The sequence below is a fragment of the Aethalodelphis obliquidens genome, unplaced genomic scaffold, assembly GCF_003676395.1.
Source record: "Aethalodelphis obliquidens isolate GAN/ISIS:26980383/991018 unplaced genomic scaffold, ASM367639v1 scaffold3, whole genome shotgun sequence".
NCBI classification, from domain to species: domain Eukaryota; kingdom Metazoa; phylum Chordata; class Mammalia; order Artiodactyla; family Delphinidae; genus Aethalodelphis; species Aethalodelphis obliquidens.
In genome coordinates this window covers 81,834,181-81,859,199 of record NW_020837947.1, presented here as the reverse complement: position 1 = coordinate 81,859,199, position 25,019 = coordinate 81,834,181, and the positions used below count along the sequence as shown (strand labels likewise).

General features: G+C 37.5%; 1 protein-coding gene across 1 annotated transcript in view; it reads left to right on the top strand.

The window, feature by feature from the left end:
* The window catches only part of COL19A1 (collagen type XIX alpha 1 chain), a 349,797-nt gene that overhangs the window by 53,662 nt on the left and 271,116 nt on the right, over positions 1-25,019 (top strand). Inside the window, exons 7-8 of the mRNA XM_027093224.1 lie at positions 1,615-1,740; positions 2,787-2,849. Of these exons, the coding sequence (XP_026949025.1) occupies positions 1,615-1,740; positions 2,787-2,849 (189 nt within the window). The remainder of the gene's footprint in view (positions 1-1,614; positions 1,741-2,786; positions 2,850-25,019) is intronic.

Here is a 25,019-nt window from a genome sequence, read left to right as displayed (position 1 = left end):
GAAGCAGTCAGATTTCATGACTACAGACCTAGACACAGAGAATGAAGAATAAAGAGGAAGAGAGGAGAAAAGCAGCAACATTTGTTGAAAATAAAGGAGAAAGATGATTAAGATTTTGAGGGTTTATTAACTAAATATGTGTCATATCAAAACCAGAGGTATTATGAAGCAGGGGATCCTTACTTGTGCATCTTATGTTCTCTGTAGGCACTTTTTGGAAAGTGTGGGCAGTTTTATAGTGAAGCCTGAGACATGCTTTTAAAGTCTTAAAGTAGTGAATCAGTTATCCAGAGCAAAACTGTGAGCTCGGAATAGGTCTTGATTATCTAACTGAACCCATGGGGCACGGGGCAGGAACTGGCTGGAAAATCATATCAAATCATAGGACATAAATGGATCATTTTGGTGATAATCTTGTGTGTTTCATTCTAATGTAATTTTTAGACTTGTGGACTTGGAAACTTATGATAACTAAACAGCTAATCATTAAATCTGCAGAGAGTAAGTGTGATAGAACTAGTGGTAAAGACAGGAAACTAGTCCCAGTTTTTCTGGGAGCTGTTTTTCTTACCGTGTTTACTGTGCTCACAAGCATTAGAATGCTACACACTTTTTCAAAATATTATTTTGTTTGAAAAGTTATGTATGTTTACTATATAAAATTTGGAAAATACAGCCAACTTCATAGAAGAAAATAAATATCAACCATGATCTCATTGCAATAAATAACCACAGACAATATTTTAATTTTGTATCCTGACAGTATTTTTCCAGGCATATATAATTTGTAGTATATAAAGTAATGTGTGAACACTTCCCCCTAAAATGCAAATTCAGAGATATGAAATTGCAAATTCATGAAACTGCAAATTCAGAGTTACAAACCGTGGTAAGGACTCTGGTAAATGATATTGAGAGGAAAGGATGCATTTATCTTCTTCAGATGGCCATCTGGATTTATTTTTTGACAGAAAAAAAGTTCATTGCTTTGTAACCAAATTTCACTTCATGTGGCCATCCCCACATGTCCTGAACACACTGGATAAGTTATAAAAGTCATCACTTGTCTGTTACAGTGGAGACTTTTGAATAAAGAACAATGGACTGGAATAAGATATACATACTTTGATTAAATACATACTACCTTAGAGCATAAAAAGAGTTTATTTTCTACTTTTACATGCGTTTATAATCATCTTCTTGAACTAAACGATGTTCTAAAAGTTCAAATTACATTCTTTTATTTTAAAATTTGTTCCCGAAACACATATACCAATGTTATTTGTATAAAGTATTTTATTGTAACAATTGTAATTCTTGTAAACGTTTGATATTACTGTACTTGTCATAAAGTCACCTATAATAGCTTTCGAATTTCTCACCAAAACCAACAATTTAATGCATTTCTAGTGTGTTGTCAGTGTAATAAAAACGTAGGAGTCTAGTGAAAAGGCAGTCATTATGAACTTTCACAGGTTGGTGTCAACCTTTGGTTATTAGAAGGAAGTTCTTGCAAGAACCTCCAGTCATGTCTAGTTTGGTGAGAGTCAGTGCTGGGAATGTCACCGCGTTTGGAATTGACCCCATATCCTAAAGCCTCTTTCTGGATTTTAGTGCCCAGAGCAGCATAGCTTTGGAAGTACTGCAGCATCATTGGTACCCGCTCATGCCAGTAGAATGTCTGCATTTCTGCCAGCAAAGCAGGAACTTACAGACCAGTGCCAGTGCATTCCAAACAAGGTATGCTCCCTTTCCCCTATGCCCACGGAAAAGCCACGCCACACAGTGAGCCAGGCCCTGCGGGTGTGGCCCTGGTCTTTCTCTTTAGTGTGCCTGGGCCTCTCAGTTGCTGGGTGGGTTAAGAGAAGGGGGTTGGGGATAGGACCTCCTGGATTTCGATCTGGAGAGTTCTGAGGCCATCTGACCTTCTTTCCTGGGTAGGAAGTAGAAGAAAATAAAGGGAGGAGCCACCTGTACAGCAGCTAAGTACAAGGGCATAACACATGCCAGGAATAGGCTTCAATTCTGCAAATTCACAGATGAAGGAAACGCAGTGCCTGCCCCTCAACGCATACCCAAAGATACTCTACGTAGTGTGGGGACCGTGTCTGTCCAGTATCCCAAATATCCACCCAGCTCTCCTTTCTGCAGTGAGTTGTACAGGAAGTGCAGAGGAGCTCTGTTATTGCCCAAAGAATTTGTTTTGCTTGCCCCTTCCTGGTCAGGAAGCCTGGGCCCGTTGGGCTACACAAACGTCTTTTGTGGATGTTAATGGCACTCAGAGGCCTGAGTGATCTCTGATGGCTTTCCTCTACACCAGTACAAAGGGAAGGGAGACTTGCCCCAGCTTCTAGAGCAGAAGGTCCCCGGCACCATGACTGGATGCACGCTTAGGCTTAGGGCATCCTGCGCCACTTCCCTTCCGGGCTGGAGTAGTGGTGGGGAGGGTGAGGTGGGAGTTTAGAGGAAGCTTACATTTCCTCAAGTGAATAGCTCTGCACAGGAAGCTCCGTGCTAAAGGCTAGCACGAGGTGCAGGGTGCGTGGAGGAGAGCACACGTTCCAGCCCATGGAAGGTCTCGGGGAGGAGATGATGCTGGCGGGCGTTTGGAATAGGGGGTATGAGCCTTATGATGAGGGGAGAAGGGCCTCCCAGCGGAGGGACCTGCATCAGCTCCCAGGAAAGCAAAGCTTTGTCTTACTATTGTCAACTTCTTATTTATAGACTATGGGGTTTTAGTTCAACATGACAGAATATTTGATAACACAAAATTCATTTCTGCTCAGGGAGAAGCAGGATTACTGGGAGTTCCAGGCTCACCTGGACAGAAGGGGGACAAAGGAGAGCAGGTAAGACACCAGCCAACGCTGTCGGGACAAAAGAGGATTCGTCCAAAAGTGACTTCACAGTTGTGTCCACCTCATGTTTCTGTGTCCCATACAAATGCACATTTCTGTGAAAGGCTATCGAGGGCTGTATTTAAGTGCTGATCACTGAAATAAGGAAGACTATATTGGCATGTAAGTCTGCTTTTGTATTCCAACTGGAAGGCTGGCCTAAAATGTACCTGTAAACCACAAGCAAAACTGTGAAGCAAGAAATTGTCTTTTAGTTGGGCTCTAGCCTTCCTTAGCATTTTCTTCCCCAGATATGTGACGAACTCCTGTTTCTCTGTCTGCTGATAGGTCTCCACTGAAGATTCTTCCCCACCCTTTATTCATACAGCTCACCTTTGTTGAGCACCTGCTCTGCATAAGGCCTAGTGCTGGGTGTTAGAGCGGATAGAAGGAACAGGCTATGTTCCAGGATTTTACATCTGGAAGGAGATAGAAGACCTTACAAGGCCACACCAGTTAGGTGCTGTAGGAGGGTTGCAGGGGCCCTGAGGTAACAGTCTTGGGGAGACTGGGGAGAGAGTTTGCTGGAGAAGATGGTGGGTGACCTGGACCTGTGCAGATCTGAGTCTAGCCAGGATCCATGCTTTTCCTTTCTCCCTGTCCTTCTCAAAACAGAGCTGTCTATTCCTCACTCTTTGAGTCATGTCTTTTTATTAACCATTTTTTTAATTGAAGTATAGTTAATTTACAATGTTTTGTTAGCTTCAGGAGTACAGCAGAGTTATTCAGCGATATATATATATATATAACTGACTCTATATATATAAGTATATTCTTTTTCAGATTCTTTTCAATTATAGATTATTACAAGACATTGAGTATAGTTCCCTGTGCTATACAGTAGGTCCTTGTTGGTTATCTGTTTTACATGTAGTAGTGTGTATATGTTAATCCCAAACTCCTAATTTGTCTCCCCCTCCATCTCCCTCTGGTAACCATAAGTTTGTTTTCTATGAGTCACGTCTTTTGTTAGCTAACTAGGTAGATTAATTCCTGCTAAGATTAGGAGTTGATTATGTTCTTACTATCTTTCCAAGGTAGAACAGATTTAAATTCTTTTCATGCCTTAACTTGGAAGTCCATGGTTCTAAATTATTTATATAATCTACATGGACTCCTTATTTTAAAAGGTAAGAGACTGACGTGTGTGAAATGACTGATCCCTCAAAGTTGCACAGCAAGCTTCCAAGCCATCCTTGCTCTTTTGACTCCCAAAGGAGGGTCCACCATTGTACCTTCCATGGGAACTTCTGGCACCTAAGCAAGTGCTTGAGAAGCAATGTTTGGGTTTGGGATGGGCATTTATTTTTGCCCTTGAGATCACACTTGTTTATTTTTGTTACTTTTGCTTTTGGAGACATATTCAAAAAAATTATCACCAAGATGTGTGTTGAGGGGCTTACTGCCTATGTTTTCTTCTAGGAGTTCTATGGTTTCAGATCTTACATTCAAGTCTTTAATCCATTTTGGGTTAATTTTTTTGTATGGTATACGATATTGGTCAAGTTTCATTCTTCTTTGCATGTGGCTCTGCAGTTTTCTCAGCACTCACTGTTTATTTATTTTAAAATTTTTATTTATTTTTTATTGAAGTATATTTGATTTACAGTGTTGTGTCAGTTTCAGGTGTACAGCAAAGTGATTCAGTTATCTCTATATATTCTTTTTCAGATTCTTTTCCCTTATAGATTATTACAAAATATTGAGTATAGTTCCACATGCTATACAGTAGGTCCTTGTTGGTTATCTGTTTTATATATAGTAGGGTGTATATATTAATCCCAAACTCTTAATTTATCACTCCCTCCTTTCCTCTTTGGTAACATAAGTTTGTTTTCTATGTCTGTGGGTCTATTTCTGTTTGCATATAAGTTCATTTGTATCATTCTTTTTTAGATTCCAGGTATAAGCAATATCATATGATATTTGTCATTCTCTGTAGGGCTTCATTTAGTATGATAATCTCTAGGTCCATCCGTGTTGCTTCAAATGGCATTATTTCATTCTTTTTTATGGGTATTATTCCATTCTATATATGTGCCACATCTTCTTTATCCATTCATCTGTCGATGGACATTTAGGTTGCTTCCATGTCTTGGCTATTGTAAATAGCCAACACTATTTATTGAAGAGGCTATCCTTTCCCCACTATATATTTGTGACTCCTTTGTCATAAATTAATTGACCATATATGTGTGGGTTTATTTTTGGACCCTCTGTTCTTTTCCACTGATATATGTGTCTGTTTTTATGCCAATACCACACTGTTCTAATTACTATAACTTTATAATATAGTTTGGAAAGAAGATCCATCTATATGCTACCTATAAAATACACTTTATATGTAAGGACACACATAAACTGAAAGTGAAGGGATTGGAAAAGATATTCCAATCTTTTGCAAATGGAAATCAAAAGAAAGCTGAGTAGCTATACTTATATCAGACAAAATAGATTTTAAACAAGGAATGTAATAAGAGCCAAAGGTGGGTTTTATATAATGATAAAGGGGTCAATCCAACAAGAGGATGTAACATTTGTAAGTATTTATTATGCACTTAACCCAGAAGTGCCTAAATGTATAAAGCAAATATTAACATTCCTAAAGGGAGAAGTAGTCAGTAATACAATAATAGTAGGAGACTTTAATACCCCACTACATCAATGGATACATCATCCAGACAGAAAATCCATAAGGAAACACTAGCCTTAAATGACAGATGAATCAGATATATACAGAACATTCCCTCTGAAAGCAATAGAATATATTCTTCTCAAATATATATGGAACATTTTCTAGAACAGACCGTATTTTAGGCCATGAAACAAGTTTTAATGAATTTAAAAGGATTGAAATTATATCAAGCATATTTTTCTGACCACAGTGGTATGAAACTAGAAATTAATTACACAAAGGAAACTGGAACATTCACAAATGTAGAGATTAAACAACATGCTACTGGGAAACCAGTGGGTGAAAAAAGAAGTCAAAAAAGAAATTAAAAATTACCTTGAGACAAAAGAAAATGGAAATATAACATACCAAAATTTGTGGGATGCAACAAAAGCAGTTCTAAGAGAGGAGTTCATAGAGATAAGTGCCCATCTCAAGAAACAATCAGAGGCTCGAATAAACAACCTAACTTTACACCTTAATGAACTAGCAAAAGAAGAACAAATGAAGTCCAAAGTTAGTAGAAGGAAGGAAATAAAAATTAGAGCAGGGATTCCGTGGTGGTGCAGTGGTTGAGAGTCCGCCTGCCGATGCAGGGGACGCAGGTTCATGACCTGGTCCGGGAAGATCCCACACGCCATGGAGAGGCTGGGCCCGTGAGCCATGGCTGCTGACCCTGCGCATCCGGAGCCTGTGCTCCACAACGGGAGAGGCCACAACAGTGAGACGCCCGCGTACCGCCCAAAAAAAAATAAAAATTAGAGCATAAATAAATGAAATAGAGACTAAAAATACAATGGAGAAGATCAATGTAACTAAGAGCTGCTTTTCTGAAGAGAGAAACAAATTGACAAGCCTATAGCTAGCTAGACTCACCAAGAAAAAAAGAGAGGACTCAAATAAACAATAAAAAATGAAAGAGGGCATGGTACAACTGATACCACAGAAATAAAAAAGGATCATAATTATTAGAAAATTTATTGTATGCCAAATCTATAAAATATGAAAAATGTATCTTAGAGTTATAATGTATTACATAATTTCCCATTTATGATACATTTAAAAAATAATAACATTTGTTTTAACTTCCAGACTACACAAAATTCATAACGGCAAGAGATTTTAGTGGCAAGGCAATGACAGCTGGGATAAAATAAATTGATAATCTATAAAAGAAGGCAAATAATCAGTATACTTCTTTTATTGTTTCGGTACATGCACCAGCATTTAATTAAACCAGCATAATCCTTGATGTGCAAATACGACTTCAGATGACCATGGCCATGAATGTGATCAGCTTTTTTTAATAAACATGGATGTATTTTTCCTTTTGAGGAGTTGATGAGTACATTTCTGTTCTTATTGTACTACGTGATCCTGCAACTTTAATGGGCAGTAAATAAAGATGGCTTTCCACCTGTGTTTGAGTCTTGTATATAAGTTTCATTATTAGAACAGGTGCACAAAATAGTGCCTGCATAGTTTGAAGATCAAAAGTCATTTTTGCTCTAAGGCATATTGAATAGTTGATTTTGTGAAATGATCAGAAGTGCAGTGTTACTAAGGCAACCAGATGTTGTTCTCAAGGTTTTTCTTTTGGTGTGTAAGACCAAGAGAGTATATTTAAGGGCTGTAGGACAGTATATTAGAAGGAGTACCACTTTGGAGCCTGAATGACTTGGGATTGAATCCTGTCCACCTCTTACTTGCTTTGAAAATGATGCTTAATAACACTGAGTCAACAGCTTATTGTGAAGAAGGAATACTTAGTACCAGGAACTGGTACATAGTAGATACTTAGCAAATGTATGTTTCCTCTACTTTTTTATCCACAGTCATGTGTTGAAGGAGAGGTAGAGGGTAATCCTTTTAGATTGAGTTGCGTTTCATAGGTGGTTTGATTAAAACCAACACATTTTCATTTTGTGAAATAATTCCTTAGAATTTTCAATTGATTACATGTTTTAGGTTATAAAAACCTTGAGTTGTTATATGCCACTCATAGTAAATATTAATAATTTAATGACAGTCATTTCTTCAAAAGATCACTCAGTGATTTAAGTATTTCATTCAAATCTGTGTCTTTTGTTCCCAATCTTATTTGACAAGACTTTTTTAGATATAGTGTGCTAGTTTTTGAAATTTAATTTTTCTCATTCTCATTTTTCTCGTTTTACTTTTGGCCCAATGAGATAAAATGAGAAAAGTTTTGAGAATACAGTTCCCAAATCTCTTTCCAAGTTATGTATTACTCATTACAATATTTCTGAAGGTCTTATGTTTTTGTTTTTGTTTTTTTGCGTTACGTGGGCCTCTCACTGTTGTGGTCTCTCCCATTGCAGAGCACAGGCTCCGGACACGCAGGCTCAGCGGCCATGGCTCACGGGCCCAGCTGCTCCGCAGCATGTGGGATCTTCCCGGACCGGGGCACGAACCTGCGTCCCCTGCATCGGCAGGCGGACTCCCAACCACTGCGCCACCAGGGAAGCCCAGGTCTTACGTTTTGAGAATCCTTACTGTCATTTGTGGCAGCTTTATAAAGAGCAAATTTTACTTTATTTATGCCTGTACCCTAGGAGTTAGACAGCTGTTCTGAATAATCCTGTAAGTAAATCTTGTCCCACCTGGTCAAAACCCACCCATGGCTTCCTCTTCCCCTCAAGATAACACTGAAGCTCTAACCACGGGCCGCAAGGCTTCCCATAATGTGTAGAGCTCTCTCTACCCCGCTACCCCTCCCTATAGTGGCTCCTACACTCTCCCCTTGTTCATGTCTGTTCCAAGGTCTTTGCACCAGGCTACATATACCTGGAATGTTCTAGATACTCACATTTCTCTTTCCTTCACATCATTTAGGCTCTCTCTCATAAATCACTTTAAAATAGAAAGGCCTGGGGGGCTTCCCTGATTGGTGCAGTGGTTAAGAATCTGCCTACCAATGCAGGGGACACGGGTTCGAGCCCTGGTCTGGGAAGATCCCACATGCCGCGGAGCGGCTAGGCCTGTGAGCCACAACTACTGAGCCTGCGCGTCTGGAGCCTGTGCTCTGCAGCGGGAGAGGCCGGGACAGAGAGAGGCCCGCGCACCGCGATGAAGAGTGGCCCCTGCTCGCCGCAACTGGAGAAAGCCCTCACACACAAATGAAGACCCAACACAGCCAAAAAAATTAAATAAATTAATTAATTAAATAAAAAAAAATAGAAAGGCCTCTTCTGACATCTCTGTGTAAAAAGCATCCCTTCATTCCACCTCTGTCTTCTTTCTTTTCTTAGCACTTCTATCGTCACTTGACATGTTATCATTATACCTCCATTTATTCCCCCACTAGAATATGAGTTCCTTGAGCACCATACATAGAACAGCACACAATAGGAGCTAAAAATACGTTGAATTAATGAATATTCTACCACAAGGAAAGTCTAAGGCATCAACTCATCTGTTTCTAGAACCTGTGAATTCTCTGCCCCAGTTGCCCAGTGGACCTTGCCAAGCAGGGCGAAGAGTCAGTTTGCAGAGAAGGAGCTAGATAAGCTAAATCGTTAAGAACTGTTATATTACTCACTAATGCTCTACTACACTTTTTCCTTTACAAACAAAAGCATTTAAAAAAATTTACCTAGTGACCTGATTAGTTTTAGCTTGATGTTACCCACTAGTTAATGATGAATCAGAAATATTTGGAGAAAAGTCACAAGTTTTGGGATGACTTAGTGTTTATTTGCCTATTTTCTCATCCACACTGTGATGCTTCGTTAGTCTGATTTACTGCTTTTTTCTTCATAGAGCTTATGACCCCCTCTCTTGGAGAGAGTTTGAGATTCAACCACTGCTTATAAACACATAGCTGTGATGAATATTCTGTATCAGGCCACCCAATCAGGCCATCCTAACCATGCCCTCTGTCCAAGACTAAACTCTGGATGACATTATTTGAAATAATAGTTAATACTTTTCTTTCATTTAGACTCAATGATTGTAATTTTCTGAATCTTTTAATTCCCTTTTCTTAGCAGATGTGGTTAGCAGCCTAATTACTTAGCAACTACAATTACTTTCTCAGTTCTTTAATACCCTTGCTAATACCTTCACCCACTTCAGAGTTGAAATTCCCTCAGTTTTATAACATAGCAGCTCAATTTCAATGTTCCTGAACCTAAGGAGGAGTATGATCTGAGGTCTATTTGGGGAATAATTTTCCAGTTTAGTTTTGTATTATTACCTTCCATATCAAGTTAATTTCCCGAAAAGTGTAGGCTTTATGAAATGATTGCTTTGTAGGTATACTTTTAGAGAAAATCAAAATAATTTAAGATGAAATGTTAACTTACTTGACTCTATAGTCAAAAACTTTGGTATTGTTTTTTTTTTACTACCCCTACTCTCCAATCTCACTGTATGGAAGTGTCCATTTCGAGTGGTCTAGTGTGTTAACCCAGAGATTACTAGTGAATTTCCCTTTATTTTGTTTCCAGTGTGACATTACTCATGTGCCCGTTCTGAAGACACACCACACCAATAAAAAATAATTGAATCAAAATATGTTCGTAATTTTTTAAAAGAAGGAATATTTTTCCCTTAGTAATAACCTCAAAGAAGCAAGATTTAATATTTATGGTTTTGAATTTTTGTCTATATCAATATGAGAATTAAAGAATATTTCTTCATCCTTTCTAATCCAATATTGAGCATATTGGATTAATTGACAGGTTTGTTTTTGTAATTTTACTCCATCTGATACAATCTCATCTAATCTGTAGGAACTTGAAGTTGACATTTATTTGTATGCCTTAAATCTGAAATGAACAGGTAATATCAGGGTAATAATGGTATTATATACTCATAGAATTCTAATGTGTTTATTAATCTCTACCAAGCATTAGTCATAGAAGTTTACATTATTGTCCACTGTCTCAAGGATAAATTTATTAGACTGAATTTGTGAAAGAGCCATAAAGGCAGATAAAGGTAGCCCATCAGCTTCACTGAGCAGATTTTTCCGGTTAACGTGGATGAGCAAGGAAATTGACAAAAGGATTGACCCAGCTTCGGAATGTTTTCCTGGAGGATGTAATGGAAGGTCAGGCACACTAAATATAAAAATATGGGTACTTTGGAGTCTGAAATTTCATGACTTATTTGAATTGAAAGTACCAGGTACTAGTTGAAGTAACAGCAATAGAATCATTCCTTAACCTTTGATAAATATAAAAGAAATGAGAAAGCTGTACTGCATATGTCTGTGTGGAGAATGTCTAGTTTGAGTTTTGATTAGCACTCTGATATTTATTATTAACTTTCTGATAATTTATTAATTGTCAAAAGTATAGTTTAATGACTTGTGAATAACAGGAAAAAAAACTTAACGGCCCACACTTTGGTGCGAGCAAAAGCAACTCATCTATGACAACCTTAGCAATTAATACACCTTTGAAAAAACTCCTAATGAGCATTTCTATATTTCAGGGTGCAGTTGGTCTTAAAGGTGAATTGGGTGCTCCTGGAATTCCTGGGGAAAAGGTATGTGGATCAGACCCTTGATTAAGCTTTGTAGCTATTTTACCAGGTTGTATCAGAGAGGAAGGGAAAATACACGGAACAAGTCTGGTATTTCGGGGGGCGGGGGGCAGTCAGCGAACTCTGACCCTGCAGGAGGGCTGCCCAAAATTCCTGCTGCATGATTTAGTAAATCAGGTTTTACTGGAGCACAGCCATGCTCACGGGTCTTCATAATGGCTAAGGCTGCTTTTGTGCTACACAGCAGTGTCTAGTAATTGTGGCAGAGATTCTAAGACATTTACTGTCTGGTCCTTTGCAGAAAACACTTGCTTCAGAACATTAGTCATTATTCTAAGAGACCCAAAGTTTCTTAATTTCACTATTTTATGGTTGGTATAGTATCTTTCTTGTGGGGGAGGGTTACTTATTGATATGTTTATCTTTTCTCTCTTTCTTTTTAAATTGAAGTCTAGGTGATTTACAAGGTTGTGTTAGTTTCAGGTGTACAGCAAAGTGATTCAGCTATACATATATATATATATATAAATCTATTCTTTCTCAGATTCTTTTCGCTTGTAGTTTATTACAAGATATTGAACATAGTTCCCTGTGTTACACGGTAGGCCCTTGTTGTTTACCTATTTTATTTATAGTAGTGTGTATCTGTTAATCCCAAGCTCCTAATTTATCACTCCCCCATTTTCCCCTTTGGTAACCGTAAGTCTGGTTTCTATGTCTGTGACTCTGTTTCTGTTTTTGTAGATAAGTTCATTTGTATCATTTTTTAAGATTCCACAAATAAGCGACCACATGATATAGGATCTTTTAATATGTATTTCACTGCCGACATAAATAAACATTTAAAAATAAAGTATCGCATGAAATATGATAAATAAAAATACAAGAAATATATTTCAATCCATCAATAAAATGATTTTCACATTGTCTTCTCTAATACTGTAAAGATGATTCTAAATAATCCACTCACAAGAGGTTAGCATACTTATTCAGGAAACTTAAAAAAATTGTTATATTTGTAAATTAGACAGCAATTATCTTGTCTTATTTTTCACTTAGATTGTTGAATTATTAGAGTTTTACATGTTGATGCTAAGAAAATTCTCTTCTTCACTAAAATAAATTTAGCATAAATTTTCGTAGCTGTTCTAGCTGCACTAATTATCAAGTGAGTCCATTTTGCCTCACTATCTAGAGGTCATGACCCCTGTGGTTATGAAGCTATCATTGTCACGAGGGGAACTGAAGCTGAAGTGGTAGGAGGTTCAGAACTTATTTTCTGAGTCCTTCTTAAACGTGTCTCTGATATCTGACTGCTTCACTGATGTTGCTCTGTTTCTTTTAGAAATTATTCAGCCTGATATGCAAATTCTTTGCTCCTGTAAATGGTAGACTCAGTAAAACCCAGCAAACTTTGTAAACAATGATACCTTGCTGCAAGCTAATGATTATTTGGGCTGCTGTCCTCTTGCTTAATCTTTCTGATGACATTAAACGAAGACACTTCAATAAGTAAAAGTTCCTTCAGACACTTGTTTAAAGGTCTGAATCCTTCAAAATGCCATTTCCCCAAGAGAATACTACTTAATCACCTAACTCTTGAAGAGATTGCCCCGTCCAAATTTACTTTATATACCCATTTCACCAATCTCTTCCTAAAATATATTGTTCAGATTGTTTAGATTTCAGATCATTGGGATTTTAAAAATTACTTGAATATGGGAACTCTTTCTTTTTTTTCTTTGCCAAGTACAGAATCATTGGAGAACTTGGACTATAAAATAGATTATTAGACTTCTTTTTTTTTTTTTCGTATATCTTAGAGCTGAGTTATGCTACTTTTTTAAAAAATCAAATCATACATATGATTATAGAAACAGTAAAATGCCAGGCAAAATAGAAAAGACAAATTGAGAAAAGATAATTACAACGTACATACAAGAGAGGGATTACTTATACCACCATATGAACAAATCTTTTTTTCCTTTTTTATACAGGAGGTTCTTATTACTCATCCATTTTATACACATCAGTGTATACGTGTCAATTCCAATCGCCCAGTTCATCACAGCACCACCACCACCCACTGCCGCTTTCCCCCTTTGGTGTCCATACATTTGTTCTCTACATCTGTGTCTCAATTTCTGCCCTGAAAACCAGTTCATCTGTACCATTTTTCTAGGTTCCACATATATGCGTTAACATACGATATTTGTTTCTCTCTTTCTGACTTACTTCATTCTGTATGACAGTCTCTTCTAGATCCATCCACGTCTCTACAAATGACCCAATTTCATTCCTTTTTATGGCTGAGTAATATTCCATTTTAAAAATAATTTTATTATACACGTACCATGTTTTCTTTATCCATTCATCTGTCGATGGGCATTTAGGTTGCTTCCATGACCTGGCTATTGTAAATAGTGCTGCAATGAACACTGTGGTACATGACTCTTTTTGAATTATGGTTTTCTCTGGATATATGCCCAGTAGTGGGATTGCTGGATCGTATGGTAATTCTATTTTTAGTATTTTAAGGAACCTCCATACTGTTCTCCATGGTGGCTGTATCAATTTACATTCCCACCAGCAGAGTAAGAGGGTTCCCTTTTCTCCACACCCTCTCCAGCATTTGTTGTTTGTAGATTTTCTTATGATGCCCATTCTAACTGGTGTGAGGTGATACCTCATGGTAGTTTTGATTTGCATTTCTCTAATAATTAGTGATGTTGAGCAGCTTTTCACGTGCCTCTTGGCCATCTGTATGTCTTCTTTGGAGAAATGTCTGTTTAGGTCTTCTGCCCATTTTTGGATTGGGTTGTTTGTTTTTTTAATGTTGAACTGCATGAGCTGTTTATATATTTTGGAGATTAATCCTTTGTCTGTTGGTTCATTTGCAAATATTTTCTCTGAGGGTTGTCTTTTCATCTTGTTTATGGTTTCCTTTGCTTTGCAAAAGCTTTGAAGTTTCATTAGGTCCCATTTGTTTATTTTTGTTTTTATTTCCATTTCTCTAGGAGGTGGATCAAAAAAGATCTTGCTGTGATTTATGTCAAAGAGTATTCTTCCTATGTTTTCCTCTAAGAGTTTTATAGTGTCTGGTCTTATATTTAGGTCTTTAATCCATTTTGAGTTTATTTTTGTGTATGGTGTTAGGGAGTGTTCTAATTTCATTCTTTTACATGTAGCTGTCCAGTTTTCACAGCACCACTTATTGAAGAGACTGTCTTTCTCCATTGTATATCCTTGCCTCCTTTGTCATAGATTAGTTGACCATAGGTGCGTGTGTTTATCTCTGGGCTTTCTATCTTGTTCCATTGATCTATATTTCTGTTTTTGTGCCAGTACCATATTGTCTTGATTACTTGTAAAATAGTTTGAAGTCAGGGAGTCTGATTCATCCAGCTCTGTTTTTTTCCCTCAAGACTGCTTTGGCTATTCGGGGTCTTTTTGTCTCCATACAAATTTTAAGATTTTTTGTTCTAGTTCCGTAAAAAATGCTATTGGTAATTTGATAGGGATTGCATTGAATCTGTAGATTGCTTTGGGTAGTAGAGTCATTTTCATAATATTGATTCTTCCAATACAAGAACATGGTATATCTCTCCATCTGTTGGTATCTTCTTTAATTTCTTTCATCAGTGTCTTATAGTTTTCTGTATACAGGTCTTTTGTCTCCCCGGGTAGGTTTATTTGTAGGTATGTTATTCTTTTTGTTGCACTGGTAAATGGGACTGTTTACTTAATTTCTCTTTCAGATATTTCATCATTAGTGTATAGGGATGCAAGAGATTTCTGTGCATTACTTTTGTATCCTGCTACTTTACCAAATTCATTGATGAGCTCTAGTAGTTTTCTGGTGGCATCTTTAGGATTCTCTATGTAAAGTATCGTGTCATCTGCAAACAGTGACAGTTTTACTTCTTTTCCAACTTGTAGTCTTTTTATTTCTTTTTCTTCTCTGATTGCCGTGGCTAGGACGCACAAAACTATGTTGAATATTAGTGGTGAGAGTGGACATCCTTGTCTTGTACCTGATCTTAGAGGAAATGCTTTCAGTTTTTCACCATTAAAAATTATGTTTGCTGTGGGTTTGTCGTATATGGCCTTTATTATGTTGAGGTAGGTCCCCTCTATGCCCACTTTCTGGAGAGTTTTTATCATAAATGGGTGTTGAATTTTGTCAAAAGCTTTTTCTACATCTATTGAGATGATCATATGGTTTTTATTCTTCAATTTGTTAATATGGTATATCACATTGATTGATTTGTGTATACTGAAGAATCCTTGCATCCCTGGGATAAATCCCACTTGATCATGGTGTATGATCCTTTTAATGTGCTCTTGGATTCTGTTTGCTTGTATTTTGTTGAGGATTTTTGCATCTATATTCATGAGTGGTATTGGTCTGTAATTTTCTTTTTTTGTTGTATCTTGGTTTGGTTTTGGTATCAGTGTGATGGTGGCCTCACAGAATGAGTTTGGGAGTGTTCCTTCCTCTGCAATTTTTTGGAAGAGTTTGAGAAGGATGGGTGTTACTCTTCTCTAAATGTTTGATAGAATTCACCTGTGAAGCCGTCGGGTCCTGGACTTTTGTGTGTTGGAAGATTTTTAATCACAGTTTCAATTTCATTACTTGTGATTGGTCTGTTCATATTTTCTATTTCTTCCTGGTTCAGTCTTGGAAGGTTATACCTTTCTAAGAACTTGTCCATTTCTTCCAGGTTGCCTATTTTTTTGGCATAGAGTTGCTTGTAGTAGTCTCTTAGGATGCTTTGTATTTCTGTGGGGTCTTTGTAACTTCTTTATCATTTCTAATTCTATTGATTTGAGTCCTCTCCCTCTTTTTCTTGATGAGTCTGGCTAATGGTTTATCAATTTTGTTTCTCTTCTCAAAGAGTCAGCTTTTAGTTTTATTGATCTTTGCTATTGTTTTGTTTGTTTCTATTTCATTTATTTCTGCTCGGATCTATATAATTTCTTTCCTTCTGCTAACTTTGGGTTTTGTTTGTTCTTCTTTCTCTGGTTCCTTTAGGTGTAAGGTTAGATTGTTTATTTGAGATTTTTCTTGTTTCTTGAGGTAGGCTTGTATAGCTATAAACTTCCCTCTTAGAACTGCTTTTGCTGCATCCCGTAGGTTTTGGATCATCGTGTTTTCATTGTCATTTGTCTCTAGGTGTTTTCTGATTTCCTCTTTGATTTCTTCAGTGATCTCGTGGTTATTTAGTAATATACTGTTTAGCCTCCATGTGTTTGTGTTTTTTACGTTTTTTTCCCTGTAATTGATTTCTGACCTCATAGTGTTGTGGTCAGAAAAGATGCTTGATATGATTTCAATTTTTTTAAATTTACTGTGGCTTGATTTATGACCCAAGATGTGATCTATCCTGGAGAATGTTCTGTACACACCTGAGAAGAAAGTGTTATCTACTGTTTTTTGGATGGAATGTCCTATAAATATCAATTAAATCTATCCGGCCTTTTGTGTCATTTAAAGCTTTTGTTTACTTATTTATTTTCATTTTGGATGATCTGTCCATTGGTGCAAGTGAGGTGTTAAAGTCCCCCACTATTATTGTGTTACTGTCGATTTCCTCTTTTATAGCTATTAGCAGTTGCCTTATGTATTGAGGTGCTCTGATGTTGTGTGCATATATATTTATAATTGTTATATCTTCTTCTTGGATTGATCCCTTGATCATTATATAGTGTCCTTCCTTGTCTCTTGTAACATTATTTTTTTTAAAGTCTATTTTATCTGATATGAGTATTGCTACTCCAGCTTTCTTTTGATTTCCATTTGCATGGAATATCTATTTCCATCCCCTCACTTTCAGTCTGTATGTGTCCTTAGGTCTGAAGTGGGTCTCTTGTAGACAGCATATATATGGGTCTTATTGTTGTATCCATTCAGCGAGCCTGTGTCTTTTGGTTGGAGCATTTAATACATTCACATTTAGGTAATTATTGATATGTATGTTCCTATGACCATTTTCTTAATTGTTTTGGGTTTGTTTTTGTAGGTCCTTTTCTTCTCTTGTGTTTCCCACTTAGCGAAGTTCCTTTAGCATTTGTTGTAGAGCTGGTTTGGTGGTGCTGAATTCTCTTAGCTTTTGCATGCCTGTAAAGCTTTTGATTTCTCCATCGAATCTGAATGAGATCCTTGCCGGGTAGAGTAATCTTGGTTGTAGTTTCTTCCCTTTCATCACTTTAAGTATATCATGCCACTCCCTTCTGGCTTGTAGAGTTTCTGCTGTGAAATCAGCTGTTACCCTTATGGGAGTTCCCTTGTATGTTATTTGTCATTTTTCCCTTGCTGCTTTCAATAACTTTTGTTTGTCTTTAATTTTTGCCAGTTTGATTACTATGTGTCTCAGCGTGTTTCTCCTTGGGTTTATCCTGCCTGGGACTCTCTGCGCTTCCTGGACTGGGTGGCTATTTCCTTTCCCATGTTAGGGAAGTCTTCTACTATAATCTCTTCAAATACTTTCTTGGGTCCTTTCTCTCTCTCTTCTCCTTCTGGAACCCCTATAATGTGAATGTTGTTGTGTTTAATGTTGTCCCAGAGGTGTCTTAGACTGTCTTCAGTTCTTTTCCTTCTTTTTTCTCTCTTCTGTTCTGCAGCAGTGAATTCCACCATTCTGTCTTCCAGGTCACTTATCTATTCTTCTGCCTTAGTTATTCTCCTATTGATTCCTTCTAGTGTAGTTTTCCTTTCAGTTATTGTATTGTTCATCTCTGTTTGTTTGTTCTTTAATTCTTCTAGGTCTTTGTTAAACATTTCTTGCATCTTCTCGCTCTTTGCCTCCTTTCTTTTTTCAAGGTCCTGGATCATCTTCACTATCATTATTCTGAATTCTTTTTCTGGAAGGTTGCCTATCTCCACTTCATTTAGTTGTTTTTTGGGGGTTTTATCTTGTTCCTTCATCTGGTACATAGCCTTCTGCCTTTTCATCTTGTCTGTCTTTCTGTGAATGTCGTTTTTGTTCCACAGGCTGCAGGACTGCAGTTCTTCTTGCTTCTGCTGTCTGCCCTCTGGTCTAGACTTCTTTATTGTGGGGTGTAAAATAAGATTTAATTGGGTTTACACAATGAATAAAGGGAAAGTGGATAAAATTCTCCTGTTATATTTTAAAACAGAATTTACTGAGATTGGTATAAAATACTGTTAATTGGGGCTTCCCTGGTGGGGAAGTGGTTAAGAATGCACCTGCCAATGCAGGAGGCATAGGTTCGAGCCCTGGTCCGGGAAATTGCTCCCACATGCCGTGGAGCAACTAAGCCCGTGTTCCACAACTACTGAGCCTGTGTGCCACAACTACTGAAGCCAGGGCACCTAGAGCCCCTGTGCTGCAATAAGAGAAGCCACCGTAATGAGAAGGTGAAGCACCACAATGAAGAGTAGCCCCCGCTCGCTGCAACTAGAGAAAGCCTGTGTGCAGCAATGAAGACCCAATGCAGCCAAAAAATAAATAAATACATAAAATGAGTCTAAAAATAAATACTGTTAATTGAATTTGGTGCAATGAGGTGACATCTCTTGGATCCTATTTGTGGAAACCAGGCCTAAGGTGCTACTGACTGGCTGTGGAGAAGGCTCTTAGCTCTGAAAAGGAGTTCTCCGCAGGTGGGACTCAGTACAGGAGCTAGAGAGTAATCAAGAGGCTCAGCTGCTGCAGACGTTGATCAAATCAATCTTCATCAAGGACCCTGAGAGTAAGAAAGCAGCAGGTGGGAAGTTAAACATGCAAGCCAAGGAATTCTCCAGAAAAAAATAGAGTTTCTTAGAAAAGCAAGGGCATTTTGGGCTGAGTGAAGGAGCTGGAGCAAGATGTGGTGTTCCAGGCAAACACAACTCAGAATTAAAGATGCTGTTGCTTTTCCTAGAAGCCCAGATCTGTAGAAAGAATTTCATGAGATGATTCATCCAACACTCCACTTAAAGTAAAACTGCAGTAGATATAAGGGAATATACTAGCTAGCAGTGAATCACTTGGATGTAGTAATTCTGGGAATGGAAACCCTCAGCCCTTTGGGCCCATTTGGTCAAACTGGTGACAAGAGTGAGTCTCACAAGATCTGTGTGAAGACACTGTCTCCAGGGAACTTAAAAGCTGAAGTGTTCATCGACAGATCAGTGGATAAAGAAGATGTGGCACATGTATTCAATGGACTATTACTCAGCCATAAAAAGAAATGAAATTGAGTTATTTATAGTGAGGTGGATGGACCTAGAGTCTGTCATACAGAGTGAAGTAAGTCAGAAAGAGAAAAACAAATACTATATGCTAACACATATATATGGAATGTAAAAAAAAAAAAAGGTTCTGATGAAACTAGGGGCAGTACAGGAATAAAGACACAGATGTAGAGAATGGACTTGAGGACACGGGGAGGGGCAAGGGGAAGCTGGGACGAAGTGAAAGAGTGGCATGGACATATGTACACTACCAAACGTAAAATAGATAGCTAGTGGGAAGCAGCCGCATAGCACAGGGAGATCAGCTCGGTGCTTTGTGACCATCTAGAGGGGTGGGATAGGGAGGGTGGGAGGGAGACGCAAGAGGGAGGAGATATGGGGATATATGTATATGTATAACTGATTCACTTTGTTATACAGCAGAAACTAACACACCATTGTAAAGCAATTATACTCCAATAAAGATGTTAAAAAAAAAAAGCTAACGTGGTGAAGGAGAGGCCGTATCTGTGGTACTCTAAAACCAATGCACACTGTCCTGGCAAACTCTCTCTCATGTTTCCCCAAGCAGTCTCCACAAGTTTAATTTACTTGAGTCGCTCTCAGAGAGCCTCACAGACAATCAGAGAATTTGTTCAGCCTCCTGTGGTGCTAACCATGGTATCAGGCTGCACTTAGCTCTTGGGTCCTGGTTTCAGGCATCTTCAGGGACCTTCCCAACATCTGTAGAATCACCAAGTCTTTGACCGTATCCTCTCTTCAAGGGCACAGTCACTGGTGGTGCCAGGTCTACTTCTAACTTGTCACTTCATTTAGCTGTTAAAGGTATATAACACTCATCAGTGAAGAAATGTCACCTCAAGAGCATTCTTCTCACTTCTATAATCCACAGGTTACCATTTATTTAAAATATCTCTAATGAATATACACAAAATGAAAATAACAAGAAAGCTACTATGTATCTATTGGCATGCTTTATAAGTTTTAAATATTTGACTCCAGTGAAGATATATCAATTTTTTTTATTTTTTAAATTTCATAAACTTTAAATATAGTTGTAAAGATGGGCACTTATGTTTGGGGTACAGTACTTCCATTATTTTATTATGAAAATAACTTGATTGATTTTTCTAAGTGTCCAAAGAAAAATTATTCTTAAAGTGTTATGTATCCTCAGAGCCGTGTCTCCCAGAGGATGCATACAGCATCCCCGAGCTGGGCCTGGATTCTGCTGCTCAACAATTGTGATTCTTTGGGGTTCTTTTCTTAGAATTAGAAGTGCTTAAGAGCTGTGTTAAAAGACAAAATAAAAAAAGATGAATTTGCTCACTTGGAGAAGAACATATGCAAAGTGCCATAGAACCTATATCTCAGGTAAAATATTCTCAAAGGGAAGGTTTTTTTTTAGGTTTAATATTTAAACTAGAAAACCGATTTATATGAATGGAGGGAAGCCTATTCTGAGCAGAGTAGAGTAGAATTTGTATATTAACTGCACTTTATACTTACATACAATGTGATACAGTAATAAATTAAGTGATTTGCATATAAATCCCATTATCCTAAAATAAACCTACACTTCGAAGTTTGTCGAGGTGATAGCAGTAAATTTTTTTAAGTCAAGGCCCTGAACAAAGTATTAGTTTCTTGAGGTGGCATTTTTCTTCTGAGCCCCAGGAGACTTTATGTAATATGGAATCATGGAGACTTTGAAGATGAAGAACTATAGCATTTAATTATGCTCTTTTGTAATTATAATATGCATCATCTTGTACAGACTTGCATAGGCCTTCTAACCTGATAGATACATAGACTTACTGCCAACACACCACAGAAAAGTAACTGTCCCCTTTACACTTACTCAGCACAGCTAGGATTTTGCCTAAGGTATTTGGTAAGTTTTCTGTTCTGGGTTCAAATAAGAAAATCTACTCTATGCAGCAAGGGTTCTTAGATATTAGTCACTGGTGACTTCCGGTCAGCTTGGTTGGACAGAAGCCACTGTCAGTCAAAACAAGTAAATTGGATGGTTAAGTTTCCAAGAGCACTGAGTGGCTTAATGCATGAGATCACACAAGGGCATACACACATATGTCATACACACATACGCGCACACACACACACACACACACGTGCTCACAACTCACATCCTCATGATGCGCAGTGGGAAAATGAGATTGGGCCCCTGGAGCAAATCCTGCCCACTGCCCTACCTCCAGACTTCACACTCAAAGCATGTTTGCATTTGCTGCTTGAATATTGCAAACAAAAAATGGCCTCACTCCCTATTTCACTTGTGTATGTCGTGTATCAGATATGTTTTTTGAGAAGTAGGGATAGTTTTTTAAAATAGGAATACTTATCTTCCAATAATCTTAATCCTAATAATGTGATAGTAAAAAATTAAATAAAATAGAGCCTAATTTATGCTAAAACCAATTTTCAATCTGCTGAATTACCTAGAATTTGTCCTAAAGTGTTTATTTTAGTGGGAAAACTTTTGATAAATTTATTTCACTTTTCGTGGGGTAGGTGTGCAGTAAGTGATAGCCCTCATTGTTCTGTCATTCAATTATTAAATACCCAGAGTTATAAACATCTCGGGTTTGAATCCCAGCTCAAATCCTTACTCTGTGTAATTTGGGACATGTCTCTTACAGTTTCTAAGTTTTCTTTTTATGAAATGGGAATTATATTGTACCTACTTCTAGTTTTGTCTTAAAGATTAGATGAAATAATTCATGAGATTGCCAGCTCAGTGCCTGATAAATAAATATTTGGAGAACAGTAGATATAATTTTAAAAGAAAACAGTTTAATGATTCTCTTATTCTAAACTCTGGCTTACTAAGAGACTAAACTAGAACTCATTTGAGGGAATTTATATTATTTATTCAAAATATATTGAATGGAAACGTTAAAATAAAAGTCACATATCTTAGAAAACTTTGACTTCTTAAAACAAACTGGATATTAGGAATCTAATGAATTTTCAACCTAACCAAAAAATATGAGTACAAACTTTTACAATAATAATAATAGTGGCCATTTACTTTATAATTATTATGTGCTAAATACTATCAAGAAACTTCTTTACATTATTTCATTCATTCCCCACGGTATCTCTATGAGGTATGATTCTTTTTTTAATTTTTGAAGTATTTATTGGAAAAATTTTGCCACATGACAATTACTCCTTAACAGTGGGACACACACCTATTTCCACGTGACTTCTTCAACAACACACATTATTGAGTTTTTCCATTTTCTATTTAATAGGTGAAACATTATACCACATTATTATTTTACTTTCCATGTTTAAAAGTATGAGAGATTATAAGTCATTTATATATGAATTTTTTTCTCTGAAATGCCCTTGCCCTTTCTTTACATTGGATTGTTTTTGTTTTTCTTATTGATTTACAAGATCTCTTTACATATATTAACCCATTGTCAGATGGCCTGCTATTCTTTTGTTTTTTACATCTTTATTGGAGTATAATTGCTTTACAATGGTGTGTTAGTTTCTGCTTTATAGCAAAGTGAATCAGTTATACATACACATATGTTCCCATATCTTTTCCCTCTTGCATCTCCCTCCCTCCCACCCTCCCTATCCCACCCCTCCAGGCGGTTACAAAGCACCGAGCTGATCTCCCTGTGCTATGCGGCTGCTTCCCACTAGCTATCTACCTTACGTTTGGTAGTGTATGTATGTCCATGCCCCTCTCTCGCTTTGTCACAGCTTACCCTTCCCCCTCCCCATATCCTCAAGTCCATTCTCTAGTAGGTCTGTGTCTTTATTCCTGTCTTACCCCTAGGTTCTTCATGACATTTTTTTTTCTTAAATTCCATATATATGTGTTAGCATATGGTATTTGTCTTTCTCTTTCTGACTTACTTCACTCTGTATGACAGACTCTAGGTCTATCCACCTCATTACAAATAGCTCAATTTCGTTTCTTTTTATGGCTGAGTAATTCCATTGTATATATGTGCCACATCTTCTTTATCCATTCATCTGATGATGGACACTTAGGTTGCTTCCATCTCCTGGCTATTGTAAATAGAGCTGCAATGAACATTTTGGTACATGACTCTTTTTGAATTATGGTTTCCTCAGGGTATATGCCCAGTAGTGGGATTGCTGGGTCCTATGGTAGTTCTATTTGTAGTTCTTTAAGGAACCTCCATACTGTTCTCCATAGTGGCTGTACCAATTCACATTCCCACCAGCAGTGCGAGAGTGTTCCCTTTTCTCCACACCCTCTCCAGCATTTATTGTTTCTAGATTTTTTGATGATGGCCATTCTGACTGGTGTGAGATGATATCTCATTGTAGTTTTGATTTGCATTTCTATGAAGTACGATTTGTCATCACTGTTTCACAGATGGAGAAACTTCCCCAAAGTTTCATCGCTAACTACTAGTGAAGTCAGGATTTGAATCTCTACCCACGTGAATCCATGGCTCTGGCACCTTTACCGTATTACCTCGTCTGAAGCGTCCCTCAAGTGCTCACATTTCCTTTGCAGACAGTTCTGAATTAGATCTTAAATTCATTTATCTGCAGGCAAGAGAGGGAACTGCACAGGGTACTTCCTTCCTTCCTGCTCCAGGGAGGGCCGTGTCCCTTGTCTTGAAATCTATGGACCCTTTTAAAGTCTGCCTATCCTTAGAGATAATTCTCCCAGCCTCAGAAAATTGTGTCCATCTCTTGAAAATCATCATCATATGTTTTTCACCAAATGAAAGGATTGTGTCTAGCTTTACTTTCTGAAATAAGCATTATGAAAACAATGCAGTTTTATTTTGTCTGGTTTCCAAATTCCAAATTATATTTAAAATATGTTTCCAAACTTCCCAAACTTGACTCTCTGGAGATCCTGTCTGACCTCCAGGCAGGCCCATCATGACCACACTGTCCAGATAAACCTTACCTCAGTGTCTAATCTAGAAACTTCTCTATTTATGCTCTTCTCCAAATATGCTTTTGATATTATATATATATGTGTAAATTTTATATTCATTTGATCAAATATATCTATAAATTGTATATTTACTTGATCAAAAATACAAGTGTTTCATCTAGTACCGTGATGTTCTTTTTTTAAAAAAATCAAACTTCTAGAGGTAAAAAGCCACATGCATTAAGGCGCTTAAGAAGTGTATCTGATAGTGTGGTGAGAGAGTTGCCAAGTTGCATGTCTTAAAAATAGCTGGGCTAACTGTCCTCGTTAAGAGCTGCTTTGTGTATCGGGTCTTTGCACCATCAACTCTGAAGCCCCAGCTCTTTGCAGGAGGGTGAGAGCAAACTGGACAGATCCATTGTTCCCTAACCGTCTTTATATTTCTCTCCTGTTGGAAAATGAAATGACTGTGATCTTTGAATCTCGGTTTTCCCTTAAAAAGACATTTTATGAGAAGACTGCAGCTTCAGGAAATAAAGGCAGACGCTGTTACAGTTTATGAAAGCGCAGACAAGGCCGGTAGCTGTTGTGAATTATAATGAACTCTGCAACAGCCCTGGTCCAGATGTAGCATTAATGCCTCAGATACTCCGAAACTTACAGGCATTTGTTGAGAAAGCTGAAGAATTTTTTTTTTTGTCATTTGGCTTTCTCCCTGCATTATCTAGTTTCATCCAGTTTGCCAGTGAAATTCAGAATTAAGATGAATTTCAGAATTCTTCCCAAGATCAAAAAAGTTAAAATATCTATTAGTATGTGACAATT